The sequence below is a fragment of the Numida meleagris genome, chromosome 6, assembly GCF_002078875.1.
Source record: "Numida meleagris isolate 19003 breed g44 Domestic line chromosome 6, NumMel1.0, whole genome shotgun sequence".
NCBI lineage: Eukaryota > Metazoa > Chordata > Aves > Galliformes > Numididae > Numida > Numida meleagris.
This window is the reverse complement of record NC_034414.1, coordinates 28,326,767-28,341,908: the sequence shown is the minus strand read 5'-3', so window position 1 is coordinate 28,341,908 and position 15,142 is coordinate 28,326,767. Positions and strand designations below refer to the sequence as shown.

Below are 15,142 nucleotides of genomic sequence, written 5' to 3'. Positions count from 1 at the left end.
ACAAGTGTCATTTCTACTCCTTTGACTAAAACAATATTTGAAAATCTTGCTACTGCAGGAATAAGATTAGAATGAGTTTGAATTTCAAGTAAAAAATTTAAATGTGAAACACAGCTCAAGCCTAAGATCATTGGAAACTTCTGGAAAAAATTCAAAACAAAACACAACTGAATCTCCAAGGTTCCTTACTGTTAGGAACTCTGGAACAATTAATACTTTACAATGTCTTATTTCATCTGTGCCCAGTGTTTAGAAATGGTGCTGGATCAGCCTTTTGCCTTTACATTTTTCAAACTTACAGCAGTGCTGTAATTGATGAAGAATATTCTAGTTTTGCTGTTGTTTGTTTTCCCAGCCTTTAAGCTGTGAACCCTCTAGTCTGTAGGCCAGTATTCTTATGGCATCTAAATGTGCTGGGGCTTTTCCAAGTGTCATTATGAAAGGTAACTGAGGTGAATTTTTGAGGTTTATGAAGTATCTGTTTTTCATAGGTAGTTGTCTTTAAGAATGAAAAGACGAGCTGAGCTTTTTGTTGCTCTTATTGAGCATTGTAGGGAAGATATTTTGTGTTTGGTGTGAAAGTGCTGTCAATTTGAGATTTTTTTTAATTTTTTATTCTTTTTTTTTATGACGATGGGAAAGGTGCTATGTAATACCAGTATTGAGAAGACTAGATTTCATTTTAGTTATTCACAACGTTTCTTTGCCTTTATCAATGTAATGTCCTTGAATTGCATAAATGATTGGTATGTAATTGATAACTTTCCAATGGAATAAGCTGAAAAACGTGCTCTTAGTTGATGTGTCTATCCTAAATCTGTCAGTACACTTCTTGGACTTCTCTGCCATCAACTCTGTTATTTTCTGAAGGTTTGACTAAAGGACTTTCAATTCACTGGAATTTTTAAAACAAAGGCTAGCTATATTGGGAGTTCCAGAAGAGGTGATGCTCTCACATTTTTATATTAAAAAAAGTAAAAGTAGAAACAGGTATTAAAAAACCCAACAATGTTCATTGTACCTTTGTTTGAAAACACCAGTCCAGACGTCCAATTCTGAAAAAGTGATCCAAAATGCAGACACTTCTATAAAATAAAATGTAATGGTCTTGCTCTACAAATTCAAGACCCTATTCTAGAATTGGACTTCATCTCTTTTTAAGATTTTTGCTATTAGGGCTCAGATGTAAAGCCAGCATCTTGTGCTGTTGGGAATGCAATAATGTGCATAAGATCAGCAAAGATAAACATTAAACACGGAAATCGAAGCATTTCTATTCCGTGTATCTTAAATATGCCACTGATTAAACCAAGCAATAAGAAATACTTTGCAACTTGATTATTGCTAGTTATATTCATAATGCTTTTGGATAATTTGCAATCAATTTTGTTTTATTTTGAGAGAACAAAAAAGAAATTGTGCTGATAGCAGCAAGGGTGAATTTAGTAATGTGGGTACATGAGAGTATTGTTGATTTTGGCTGCTAAATGTGAGTTTGCTTGAGGCAAAATGATTGCTTTGTGCTTTAGTAAAATCCAAGATAAACACATGGTACTGTGGTATAATTGCTCTTAGATCATGTTTTATGTGATACTCAAAGCCTCTTAAAAAGACCATCGTTAAGTCTCTGAACAAACTCCGCTACCTTAGGGAATCAGAGCCAGCTGTCAGCAAGAGGGAGAATAACTATTCTAGTTCTGAAGGATCCCTAATGAAGGGAATGGTGCAAATACCTTATTGCTCTTCTGTTGTCTGAGGAGAGTACTGAAAAGGGAAATCAACTTCAGTGAACTTCCATGGCAAAAACAGAGGATGGACAGAATTCAGTTTGAAAACAAAATTGAAAGATTTCTGAAGTGACTTCATTTCATGGCTTTATCAGAACTCTGTGATGGAGCCATCTCTAGGGCCTGTATTAGTGTAAGAACTGCTATACCATTTCAGGATGCTGGTATTACTGATGCACAGACTTGGCCACACCTGAACGCATGTTTGCTAGGAAGAATTTTGGAAACTGGTAGTATTTACACAGATGCCTGTACGATGATCATTTATTTTTATCTCAAGAGAAGTCAAATGGCATTCTGAATTTTATCTAAGTGCTGATCACTGTGTGAAAGTTGAGGCAAAAGCTGTAATGAGATTTATGAAGCTGGGTGAAACTACAGTGCCACTGAAATAACATCTGCATAGACATCACTAAGACTATGCTGCTAGATCAGGATTTCTCTTCTCACATATGAACTAGTCATTCTGGTCTCCTTCCACAGTGACGGAAAGAGCTAGGCAATTCTAAATGTTAAGTTCAGATGTAGAGCTTTAAACACGAGGTAATTGATCCTTGTGCTGTTCGCGCTTTGGCTCATGCATCCCTCATCAAATGTTCTGAAATCCTTGTCAATAGTCGAAGAGCAAGCATCTTGCTCCTACTGCCTGAGTTGACATAGTAACAAGAGAGAGCTCAAATCTGTCTGGAGAAGGTTTGTTAATATGTTAAGTGTTGTGTTTTTCTAGCTGTGTTTACTGAACAAAACGCCCTCCCAACTCCCACAGAGCACTGCTCTCAAGTAGTGGCTATGGAAATGGGCTGAGGTGGCCTTTCCTCATTCCAGCTGGGCAGCAATGGGACTCCAAGGAGAAATTTTTTAATGGTGAATAGTAAACAAGATTTAGCAAAGGGTGGGATGAGCTGAGACGTGATTGCTGCATATCTCAACTGTAGTGTTCTCAGCCGAGTATCTGTAACTTCTGTTACCTCCTGAATTGCAGCTAAAGGAGTAGGAAAAATAACCTTTCTCTGGGGAGGGAGGTGGGAGGAGAAAGTCTCTGTCAGAAAAACCATGTCCACCAAACAATACTCTTCTGTGTGACTTCCTTGCTCTGAAGTATTTCCTTGTGATGCTTCAGGGCTGGGACTTCCACTGAGATGCTGGATTGTAATAGTGGTGGGTGAGAGAGTGAGAAATGAAATGCCTGCTCTTTGTTTTATCGAACAGGTGCAGTGCCATACCTACACTGGATACTGCTGGTGTGTGACACCTGATGGCAAGCCTATTAGCGGCTCTTCTGTACAGAACAAAACTCCTGTATGTTCAGGTACTGTGGGAGTGGCTTCAACAAATACCTATTTGATAACTGAAGGGGCATGGGGTGGACATGTCCTATTCAGAGTGCTTAATCTTTTCAGGTGACTCAGCCAGTTTACCCAATTTATAACTGCAATTATTGCTTGTATCTCCCTGTTTGCTTGCTTGCATTTGGAACCTTCAAGGAAGCTTGGGCTGTGGCATTTCCACCTGGCACCAAAGGTACTTGACACTCTTACAAGGCTCACTGAGAAAAATCCCAAAGGGAACAAAGTGGAAGCACAGCCTGTGGTAGCTGAGGCATGAGCCGCAGTGTTACTGGGTACACCAGAAACAGGGGTCCCCATGGCAGATGGGATAACTCTTTTTCCATTAGCTGTACTTAAAAGAAATGGTTCTTAGATTGCATTGAGTTGGGCTGTGGAGTTGTGTTGCCTTCCGAGGTTGGCGGAAATGCACTCAGACTTTGCAAATGATCATTTTTTGTACATAAAGCAAACTAAAGTTTTGTTTCTCCCCACAATTCAGTACAGAAACCCACAGCTCAAATGGAATGGAGCTGGAAAAGAGCTCCAGATTTTCACTGGAACAGGTTGCCCAGGGAGTTTCTGGATGCCCTGTCCCTGGAGGTATTCAAGGCCAGGCTGGATGTGGCTCTGGGCAGCCTGGTCTAGTGGTTGGGAGCCTTGCACTCAAGCGGGGGGGTTGAGCCTAGATGATCTTTGAGGTCCTTTTCAACCCAGACCATTCTATGATTCTATGATATGGCCCAAATTCCTGATTTAGACTTTCTCTTTATGGGCTGCTGTGAGCAGAGCTGCAGTGGCCGTGGCAATGTACTAGGCACAGGGAGTGATGGGAAGCTGGTTTCTGCAGTTTGAGAGAATTCAGAAATGACACTAGAATTGCCCCCCAAAAGAAAAGAAAGTGGGCATAGGCTTGTCTAACATGTTAAGTAATGCCATGTAGGGACTGCTGCCTTTGGCTTCATGGTGTACGGTTTGCACCTCACAGGTATTTGATGGATTTCTGCTCTCACGCCTTGAAGTGTTTGCCCATTAGATGGGAGCATGGTAGCAGTCAAACCTTTCTTTTTAATCCTCATCACCTTTTTCAGCACCTTCTTGATTGTAGGATGTGTTGTGGTAATAAGCAAACAGTGACTTGCGTGAGTATTCCAGTTAAGTTGTGGAGATGTCTGTGGACTAGCAGGTCAAGTAATGTAGCTCAAGGGGATGATTGGTGTTTCACGGAAAGAAAATAAGATCTATACAATAATTTGGCTCTCATGCACCATTCCAGATTTGGCAGAGCATGTTTTAGAGTTTGTTTTACTCATCTGTTCACTTATTCTTGAGCTGTTTAGATTCCTGGTAACACAATTTTATAGAGTCATTGTGTTTTGTAGGACACACAAATGTTAGCCTATGACTACTAGTGTTGTGTACCTGATTCCTGCTTGTAATTTAACAGTAGACCTGTGATAAACTGGTCTGCAAGTTCAAGTGCCTAGGCAATAACATTTAGGGCTTGCCTTGACTGGACTCTCAGTGCTGTCAGAGCTGCCTCCTTGAAACTAACTTTAGATCTATGTTTCCTTAAGGAGAAGTAGTCACTGGAACTGTTCAGTAATGGTGCATGGAAGAATCAGCTTCCTGAGAATAAAACTGTTTGACAAAAAAAGAAATGCTTGCGGTGGATTTTTACATTCTTGTAACAGATTTGTTCAGAAAGCCTTTATTATCTGCTCAAATTTTGGCGACAAATTGACGATGAAGCACTAAAACTGCAGAAACAAGTGCAGAATCATATATATTATATGACATTTTAATTGTATATTAAAATAAACAGGATGTGTCCTATTCAAATACATGCTGGATCTTATCCAATGTCCCTCTTCAAACAGCTGTGTATGTCCAGGGCTTGGTTGAAATCCATTTTCTGGAAATCGTCCCTCTTAATCCCTTTCCTTCAGAATACTGCCCCTTGCATCCCCTGCATGCTCTCCCCACCTGTTTTTGATTTGTTCTTCCTGATGTTTGCAAACCAAAGAAGTTACTCTTATTGATCTTTCCTTCTTGCCCTTGGATTTGTTCCAGGTTTCTTACTAGTGCACTGCTGTGTTAAGCTCTTTCAAATCACAGGATCCAAATACTAAAGATTTCTTGTTTACCCACATCCTAATTGCACATCCTTAATGCATAAAACTTCCTTATGCTGTCCCAGTTGGTTGAAGCCACCAGATCTCTGAATTGTAAACCAAGCTGTTGGCGAGTAAAACGGATGCTTTTTAGACTGAGAAATTGACTGTTTTCAGGTAATATTACATGTTCTGTGTGATTCTTCAGGATCTAAAAATGTCTTCTTTCCTTTTTTTTTTTTCCACTTTAGGTTCTGTAACTGATAAACCATCAAGCCAGGGTAACTCAGGGAGGAAAGGTGAGTGGAGTCCTGTGCCTCAGCAAGTTGTTTTGTAATAGCAGTTCCCCAGCCAAGTCTGTTGGGATAACTTAGAACCTGGGTTTCTAAACAGCTCTATGTGTGAGAGTCTTACATGCTTTTAGACCTCCCCCTACAGTAGGAGAAATAAGATGACAATCTGTTCATGCATTACACTGTGGAGGAAAAACTGTGAACTCTTGTCTGTGTTTGTCTGCTGAGATATGGTAAATGAAAGCAGAGCTTCCCAAAGGGACAGCAGGTATGGGATAGCCTTTGTTTGCCTTGATGTTAACTACAAGTGCTTCTCAGTAAAATCCCTAGAGATGAGAGAGGTGTACAGTATGACTAATACACTTGCAGTCAGGAGTGCTAGTGTCGTGGTTGCGGCCTTGCATGTATCGTGAAGATGTGGGTTGGGTGTGGCTTTATTATTTTTTAAAAATTAATCTGCATAAAACCTTCTGGCCTACTGGAGCAGACCTACATTAAACCTTGTCTGCTCTTGTAAACCTTACCCTTTTGTGCATTAAGTGTTGGCCATCCTTCCTTTCACCACTTTCTTCAGTCCTGTCCTCTTCTGGCAAGGCACTGGATGTGTCACTGTCCCCCCCATTCAGATTCAACGTTTTAGCTTCCCCTTACAGTAGAAAAACTGTGGTGAGTGCAGTCTTACTCCTGCTGGTGAGAACGAAGACAGTTTCCTGGGAGAAGTTCCTGTTTACATATATGAAGCAGGGCTGTTATTGCTAACGTTGAATCAATTGCGCCTGAGACTTTAAAATGCAGGAAAATGCCTACGTTGGTGCCTAATTTTAATTTGAAAAACATCTTCCGTGCTTGGACTGTCACTTAATAGGAATTGTTATGCTCAGAGCAATGATGCATTTTGAGTGTATCTGCTCTGCAGTCTATTTGTTGTTTATGGTAGCTCAGGACAAAGTAAGGAGAAGAAAGAGGCAAGGAAAACTACTAATTTAAGACTGAATGCTAAAGCATTCTTCTTACTTCAGATAAGGATGTGTCTCTGTAAACCTGTAATTATCTGTTAAACCTCACAGCCTGTGTAATTGCCACCTGAACACATTGTTATCGTTCTGTTAATACAACCATTGCTAGTCTAGCCTGGAGTACAAGCAAATCAAGTAGCTCTTGCGTTTAGAGTGGGGGTTGTTTGTAGGCTTTCTAGCTGAGTAGTCCTGATCTGTTCTTCTAGAACTAGAAGCAGCTGATATAGGATTTCATAAGAAGCAGGAGCAAAGGGAAAAACATCTGAACTTTTTGGCTGGAACGTACAGAAGAGAAGAACTGTAAATGGAAGGAATTAATCTAAAATTTGTAACATAAATTGACTGTTGTGCGTACTGCCTCTGGCATCCTATTTCAGGAATGCTAAGCGTGATCACGTGGATGGAGAAATATCCTATGCAGTCAGTAGCTGTCAAGAAAAGGAAAACATTTCCCTTTGGGCCAGCATGCTTCAAGCAATCATGTAAACTTTATATCCTCTCCAATTCTGACTGTGTTCATCTGTTGGAAGCCTCCATATAAGCCTTTCTCCTTAGTATTAGAAAAAATCCTTGTGAGCGATTATAAATTGTCTGTATAGGTCTTTTAAAATTGAGAAAGCTTTCAGAAACTGAAATATTTGGGTTTAAAATTTGAGGGAGTTTGCATTACTTTTTTGACTAGTGAAAAATGCCTAGTCTAAAAATGAATTTGACTTTTTCATCAGCACTTCTTATGACTGATGTTGCCGTGATCCAAAATGGGTTTTGCGGTAAGGAAACCAGAACGAAGAACAGGCAGCCTGGCTTTCCTGAAGCACATCGTTCACTGGAGGTCTGGCTTCTCTAAAGGCTGCTGGCTAGCCAGCATGGCTATAACCATCCGTTCTAGCTGAGTATTCAGAGTCTTCCTGTGAAGACTGCGCTCTGCAAGAAGACAAAAAGGACAGAATGGGGAGTCTGGCAGAAACTGGATCAGTGATAATATCTGTATTGTAGAGGCACATCTTAGAAACTTCTGACATGTCTTTAGGTGACTCTCATTTGAATTATCTTTTGGAATTACCTCACTGCAAAGCAGACTCCTCTCTGCACCTCTAGGTCAGGGTCTCTGGATCAAATCTGTCACAGAATAGGCTCTCTCAGGAGGAAAAGGAATAGCTAAGACTCTCAGAGGTTATTTCCTTTGTCCTATTTATGCAGGAATGTAAAATATGGAGCTAATAAACTTTGTATGATATTGGTGCCTTTCAAGGCTTTAGGGCAAAATAGTTCTTCGGATGGAGGCTGCTCTGCCTAGGAAACAATGCAGGTGGGTAGGCTTAGGCTATTAGGTGACAAATGTAAGGGGAGACTTTACTAGCGTATTAGCTGTCATGTAGGAAAGAGAAAATAGTGTTGGAAAGGGAAGGGGGCTGTCTGTCAGTAATAGCTCTCTTTCTCCAAATGCTTTGGTCTACTTTCTAGAGGTCAGTAGGTACGATGGAGGCATGAGAAGATGTGAAGTAATATGTCCTTCCTGTTCACAAGCTGTTTCACTACTGATAAAAAGAAAATGAAATGGCTCTGTGGTCATTGGCTTGACACGTAGTTCCAGAAGTGGCTCTTGGGAGCTTTCTTCAGAGCACAAGCAACAGTGCTGGCAAGAAATCTGTTGTATTTTTAAATTCCATGCTCTAGTTCTCCATGTTTTCACTGCTGCTTTTGCTGTATGATGTAATACCAGTTACCCATGCAATTTGCCCTGTAAGGTAATTTAAATCAAATCAAATTGGCACCAAAGTTAAAACTTTAAAATAGCCAGTATTGATTTGTTCTATGTCTGTGAAGTGCTCTGTTGTTGGAAGGCAGAGAAGAGCTGGGCCTGGGGAAGTGGTGACATGTTCTTATATGGTAGCATGGAAGCCCAGGCTCTCCAGGGCTTGCAATTCAGACATTTACCACCTTTCCTCTAGTGCTGAATTCAGTTTGCTTGAAAGTTTTATAAACAAAGTCTTCTCAGGCTGGTCCCTCTTATCCTCGATTCTGTGAGGCTTGAGTGATCTCGATGGATGAGTGTGAAGAAGCAAGGCTGCAGCAAGACTGCTGCAATTTGGCTGATAGTACTGAAGGATGTATGTGTCCTTGGTGAGCAGTTCCAAAAAAGCTAGCTGATAGCAAGCTAATGATTACAGTGAGCACATGTGGGGTTCCCAGGACCCTGAGCAGTGCACTCCTGTGCTGTGTTTTGAAGCAGCAGTTTGCAGTGTGATGTTAAGACTATTTCCATGCACACCTGCAATGTTCAGTGCAACCGTTTCCTTGGAAGTAGAGACAGAATCTTTCTGCATCTGTGGAATTCACTAAAAAAATGCCTAGCAAGTTGTTAGTATCTGTAAGTCTGAAACAAACAAAATGAAAGATCTGCATTTGGTGAGAGAGTGTCATTTTGTACTCAGGATGATGCGGCAGGGTTTTCTGGGGCAGAGTAGGGTGGGAAAGAAGGCTGGCAATGTGTGGATAAGGGGGACAACAGTGAAAGAGGTGCCCAGACTGACCTGGTGTAAATTATAGGGGTTTTTGCTGATGCAAGATCACTTGAATCTTCTATTATTCAATTCCTATTCTTGAAGTAATGCTGGGCTAGATCTGCTGTGCAGCATTCTTACTAAGACATACCTTGTTGGCTTTATTTTGCCTATTCTGCATTGCCTGTGTCTGTGCCAGCCTGTTTCTCCTCAAAAACAGCTGACATTATCTATTTGATCAAATTCCCTCCATTTGGGATTCTGTTTGCTTCTCATTGGAAAAAAAGGAAATTGTTTACTGGCTTCAGCTGTGGTGTTGTGGCGGCACTGGTGTGACCCTCTATGACCTCTCATCCCTTTCATCTCCAAGGCCTAGTGCTCAGTGCCAAATGTTTCTCCCAAGTTACATTTCATCAGAGAGATGAATTGAAGCTTGATAAAGTCTTTGTCCTTCCCCTGTCATTCACTGCCCTTTGGAGTAGGCTAAAACTCTCTTTATTTCCTCGCATGGTGCACTTTGCTGTTCTGTACTAAGGGTCATGTTTTCCAAATACTTCGGTCTGTGCCCTTAGCAAGATAGGTAGTAACGGAGGAGCACTGCCTCTCAAGCAGTGCTTAGTCCAGCAGTGCCCATCACTGTGCGCCCTGGTATCCTGACCCTCCGGCTGCCAAGCAGCCCTTCCTGCTGGCTCTGCTCTCGCAGCCAGCCTCCTGGTGAATGTGGGTCCCTGTCCTGGTCTCTATGCTGTGAGAGAGTGGTGAGTCACTGAGCGAATGACTTCGGGTACTAAGTTAAGGTACTCTAAATTATTCTGAAGTGGTTGGTTCTCCCTCAAGGTAGACTGAGCAATCCTGAAGTGAAAAAGAGAGAGGAATTTCTTGGGTAGAATTAGGATATCCAGAACCTGCAGATTGTTGTCTGTTACTTATTCCTGCTTGTGCCCTTTCTTATAAGGAGCTTCTTCCACTAATTAACTCCAGCTGCTGCTTAGTTTGAAAGCCTGAGAGACTTGGAAGATGCATGCTGTCCCCTAGAGTGTTGGATCTCCTCGCCTCTCTCCCACTGGGAACTTTTTAAAATATTAAGATGCAGTGAAAAGCATACTGGGAGCCAACATAACTGGATTTCTTCACTGCCTAAAGTATGCAGCTTGTTTCTTTCCAGCCAAAGGGAAGTTGTGGCACACGTTTGAAACAAAACAAGCAAACACAACAATTTATTTTCTTTATCTGTGGAATGTTGGGGCTTTAGAACTCAGCGATGCAGACTTGGCATATTGCAACCGTTGAGTAGTGTCTCTCAGTCACCAAGCAGTCTCTGAAAAGCAGGCTGATCAGGAGATGGAGGGATGTAAAAAAGCAGTCATGTAATTTTTTATCTCCATAAACTCATGCAGTCTTCCTGCTTAAAATTGGAAACTGAGTAAATTAGTAGTGGAGAGAGAGTCTAGAAAGGAGTGAAATAAACATTTAGGTGAGGATAGTTGTTTGTTAGTGATTGTAAGTATTCTAGACACTGTGTGAGAGACCTTGATACTATTTTATATCAACTGAATGAAGGAAATGGGAAAGGAAGGGTGGTTCTATAATCAGCGATTAAAAGATGAATCAAGTAAATATGGTCTGGCTGAAATATCAGTGCCCATAATTATGAAGAGTCTGGAGTGGTACGAACTCTCTTTTTCTTTCCTGAAGTCTCTTGCAGTGTATGAAGTTCCAGGCTTGTTTTGACTAGCTTTATTTTCCTATTGCCAAAGCTGACAACAGCATCTGCAATTCCCTGAGCCTGCGGCAGGTATGGTGATGTTAGTGGAATGTGAGCTCTGATGGGCCCCACAGGAGGCAAAATCTGGTTGAGAAATTTTACGCTTATCGTTTTACATGCAGGCACTGAATTCAGTGCTTTGACTCGCATACGGAGTTGTGAAAACTTTGCCCAATCAGTTTGCAGACAGTGTGAGTTTCCATAAGAAAACACTGAAGCAGTTTGAGGAACCTAAGATGAACAACTTAAAATTCCTGCCAATTAAAAATCCGGAATTGGGCTCCTCCTTACAGGTTTAACTGCAAGAAATGGGCACAGAGGCAGGCTCAGTTTTGGGGAAAATCTCAGCTGCAGCTGTGGGTAGGTGGGCCCACTCTGTGGCTCTCTTCCTACTGGCTTCCAAGAGTTTTAACTTCCAGAAAATGCTAATGGTGTAGTTGTGCAGCCAGTAGGAGCAATTTGAATCAATAATGAGCCATTAGTCTGCATCAGTAATTAGAATGAGCAGTAAAGGGTGAATGCTCTCCTCAGGCAAACCTGAGCAGAGGATGGCTTATGTTAATGTAAATAAATGGAAGCATTTGTACCTGGAGATCTTGAAACTTTATCTGCTGGTGGTAGGAAGTCAGGTGCAGCTGGCACCAGTTCACCTGCTGCCTGCTTGCGGGAGGGGAGTGCTGCCTCCAAGGGTTAGTATGTCTCAGAAGTACAAACAGACAGATGGTATCTTGACAAAAACATCCCACTTGGTAAACAAGGCCATCAAAGTGAAACGTGACCCAGACTTGAGACTTTACCTTCTTCATTTTTTTCTGAATTCAGCAAGGTGCTGATCAAACCTGGATCAGAGCTGTGCAATTCCACAAACCACGTTTCAAGCACTCTATTATTCCCACCTCTCTGATCTGATAAGTAATGAAAAGATGCTTTGTGATGTCTTTAGCAGCCTGCGGTAGCTCCGGCAAAAACAGAAGTATAGTATGGCTTCCATCAGTGAGATGAAGGAAATATAAATTTACTGGGGCAGTGAAAAGTGACAGTTCTAACTGGTGGTCACCATGTTATCAATTTCTTGCAGAACATTGGCAGATGCTAAGTCTGCAGTGCTATTTACGCGATCCTGGATCCCTTGTGTTATTTATTTTAAGATAAATAATATCCTAATTTGTAAGTCTGGATGAGGAAGAATTTTCATGCAAAAAATGTTCTCCGAACTGTTTGTTTCTAAAGTATTCCTAAGCAAGGACGGACATACTTCTTTCTTGTCTTTTCTGGGTAGGGTATACACCTACTTGCACACATTGTCCATGTTCAGTGTGTTTCCATATAGTGTAGATACGCATATGTAAGCCATCTGCTTCCTGAAAGCATCAGATTTGCCATGCATTGTGCTGTGTGAATGCTTCAAGCTCTCTGTAAGTGCAAAAGCTTGATTCTTCCCACCATGCAGTGATAGTGGCTGACCCATAGGCATATAAGCAGTTTCTCAGTCTACCCTGTTAAAATTGAACAGAGGGCAGGAAGAGGCAGGAATGTGTGCTGCTTTTCAGGAATCTGGGAGAGGACTCTGATGGCTGAGGAAGAACCAGGAGAAATGAGTGCAACAGCAACACTGCAAATGGCCTGCAAAGGCCTTGGTGAACCACAGATTGAAAATTCAGTGGATGGAGTCTGTAGCACATAAGGTGGTGATTAGCTCATATTTGTATTTCCAAGCAAAATAACAGTGAGAACTGAAGTTTACTTCTTCATTATGAAAAATAGTTCTGTAAGTATCATTACTTCAATCAGTAGATTTGTCTGTTTGTAGGCATTAAGAATTCAGTTTAGTTCTTATCGCTGTCCCTGTATTGTACGCAACATGCACATTAGTTTATTAAATGCCAATTGAATGTAACTGTAGTAAGCAAGTGGATTTCACAGGTATAGCAGATTGGAGTTTGTCGATAGTACTGATTTTGTAAGATAGAGAGAACCCAGCTATTACCTGAGAATCCTGATCAGTTTTTTTGATGAAAGAAGCATGTAGTTTTACGCCACCACCCATATTGGATCAATTTTCCAGAACAGAACAGTGTTCTAAGTAGTACCTAGATTTATCTTATGCATGAAATGGATTTTTGAAGTATTAAGAACTAGAAGAAATATTCAGCTTCAAAATTGTTACATAACCAGTAGAATTTAAAAACAATCCATTTGGGTACCCGCATTACTGATGTGTCTGAAATTGTTTAGTTTTTCGTCAAGGCATTTTCTGAGGCCTTGGAACATATGTATCAAATTTGAGGCTGGAGAAAGTTTCATTGGCAAGTTTAAGCAGAAGGCAGACTTTTTTTAAACGTATATTTTGTTTTATATTATGCAAGAATTCTGCTTTCATCTATATAGCAACAGTTCTAATCTGTAGGTTAGTCTATATAATATGACTTAATAAAATCGTAGTTTACAAGTGTTATTATAGCAATCTACAGACTACTCATGTCTGTAATGTCTTAAGGACAGCTGTAAAGGTTTTTAAATGATTAAGTCATGGTATTGAGCAGCCTGGTGAGTAGATCTAATAAGCAGGCTAACAATTGATTAAGCAACATCTGTTAAGGTATTATTAACTGTTTATGTGCTATACGGAGATTCCTGGTGTCTGACCAATTATGGCTTGCAGTGAAAAGGAATAGTTCTAGGGACTGTGGGCTATTTTTGTTGCTTAAGTACTTCGTAGCTATGTGGTCTCAACACCTTTTCTTTTTTTAAAGAGTTGTTAAAAAATAAATAAATTCTTCATAAGCTCTTTGAGTGTCTGAATCAACATGCCAAAATGTCATAGTATTATGCTATATATTTCTCTAGATCCTTTAAAACAGCATCATTATAACTTTGAAATTAAAGTTAATTTCAAAGACTAGACTTCCTGTCTTCTGCAGTTATTGGTTCTTAAAAACAAACCTGAGGATATACTGGAGAAATTGATGGATTTGCAGATAAATGAAACTAGAAGCTTTCTTCTTGTACCAGCCTAATGGGACCCTACTTTGAGTATTTGCATCCTGTGGAAGGATCTAGACATCTAAACATTTAAACGTTACTTTTCCTTATATCAGAGTAATGCAATAGGAAATGTGTTTTAAGTCTTGAGTACAGTGGTTCAGTTGAGTGTGACTGGAAGTACCTTCCTTTCAGGTCCTTTATCCAATGAGCTCTATGAACGTTTCTCGATACAGGAGATAAGCCACAAAATTGTTACAGGGAAGCTTGAATAGATGCAGAGCACATGTGCTTGTAAATAAGGTATGGGGAGCCTGGACAGGCAACGATGGTATTTGTTCAAGTTCCTGAGTTGGTACCTATGGGAATAAAAACATAGCTGGAATAATAGTTTCCCTACGTGTACTTACCTGGGTTTTTGTTTTATACTGACAGCGAGGGAGATATATTGCGAAATGCTTTGATAAAAGGAAGGGATGGGAGGAGTTTTACTAGCAGATTGAGTTTCTTTGAGCTGCATCTATGTCTTTTATTAAATGTTAGTGTGGTCAGATTCTGATGAGACCTTTATGTGTTGCAGCAAGGCAATTCTCAAGTATATGGACTTGGCAGATTTCGTTGTGACTACTTCAGCTACTCACAAAAACACCTTTAGTTGATGGTGGTTCTTAAGCTCAGTCTTGCACTTGTAACTTTGTGGAATGATATTCCTTCTCTTAAAATACAAATATTTTAAGTTTGAGAATAAGATGCCATTTATGCCCTGTTTCGTTTTTGGTGAACCATGCATTATTCCATATATACCGATTTCCTTTTCAAGCTTGTTAGATTCTTTGGAAGTCCTTTGGCACAATTCAGTTACTCTGTTCATCTGCCTCCTTCCATTCTTCTCCATCCCTTCTCTCATATAGAAAAATAATTACTTCATTTTCATAATCAAATATAAAAACTCCTTTAGACTAAATGCAGATCCTGGGATGAACTAGCTGGGACACTGTAGTCACAGAGCAGAGTTGTACTCACTCGCTTAAACATCTGCATTCTACTTTAATGGTCTTAGATAAAAACAAAACTGCAAAAAGAAATGGTGAAAAGTTTTTCCTCTCTTTCCCTCATTTGCACATATGCAATACACACGTAGCAGCAAGGTATCCATTCTCTTTGCAGTGAGGAAATGAAAAGGCATATTGTAAGCCCAAGACTAGTCTGGTTGTCAGCCAGGAATTAGTCCTCTAAAGGAGAAAGGGAGAGGGGCTGGCGAGAGAAGAGGCTTGGGAGGGAGGGAGGGAGAGGGGGAGCTGGAAGGGTGAACGTATACTTTGTGATGGGTTCAGTGCACATGGCTAGAGATGCAAG

The 15,142-nt window shown here is 40.6% G+C and overlaps 1 protein-coding gene across 7 annotated transcripts in view; it reads left to right on the top strand.

The window, feature by feature from the left end:
• Window positions 1–15,142, top strand: part of SMOC1 (SPARC related modular calcium binding 1) — a 164,244-nt gene that overhangs the window by 91,877 nt on the left and 57,225 nt on the right. For all 7 annotated transcript variants that reach the window (XM_021403152.1, XM_021403153.1, XM_021403148.1 and 4 more), the window contains exons 4-5: window positions 2,997–3,096; window positions 5,478–5,525. In XM_021403152.1, coding sequence (XP_021258827.1) covers window positions 2,997–3,096; window positions 5,478–5,525 — 148 coding nt within the window. The remainder of the gene's footprint in view (window positions 1–2,996; window positions 3,097–5,477; window positions 5,526–15,142) is intronic.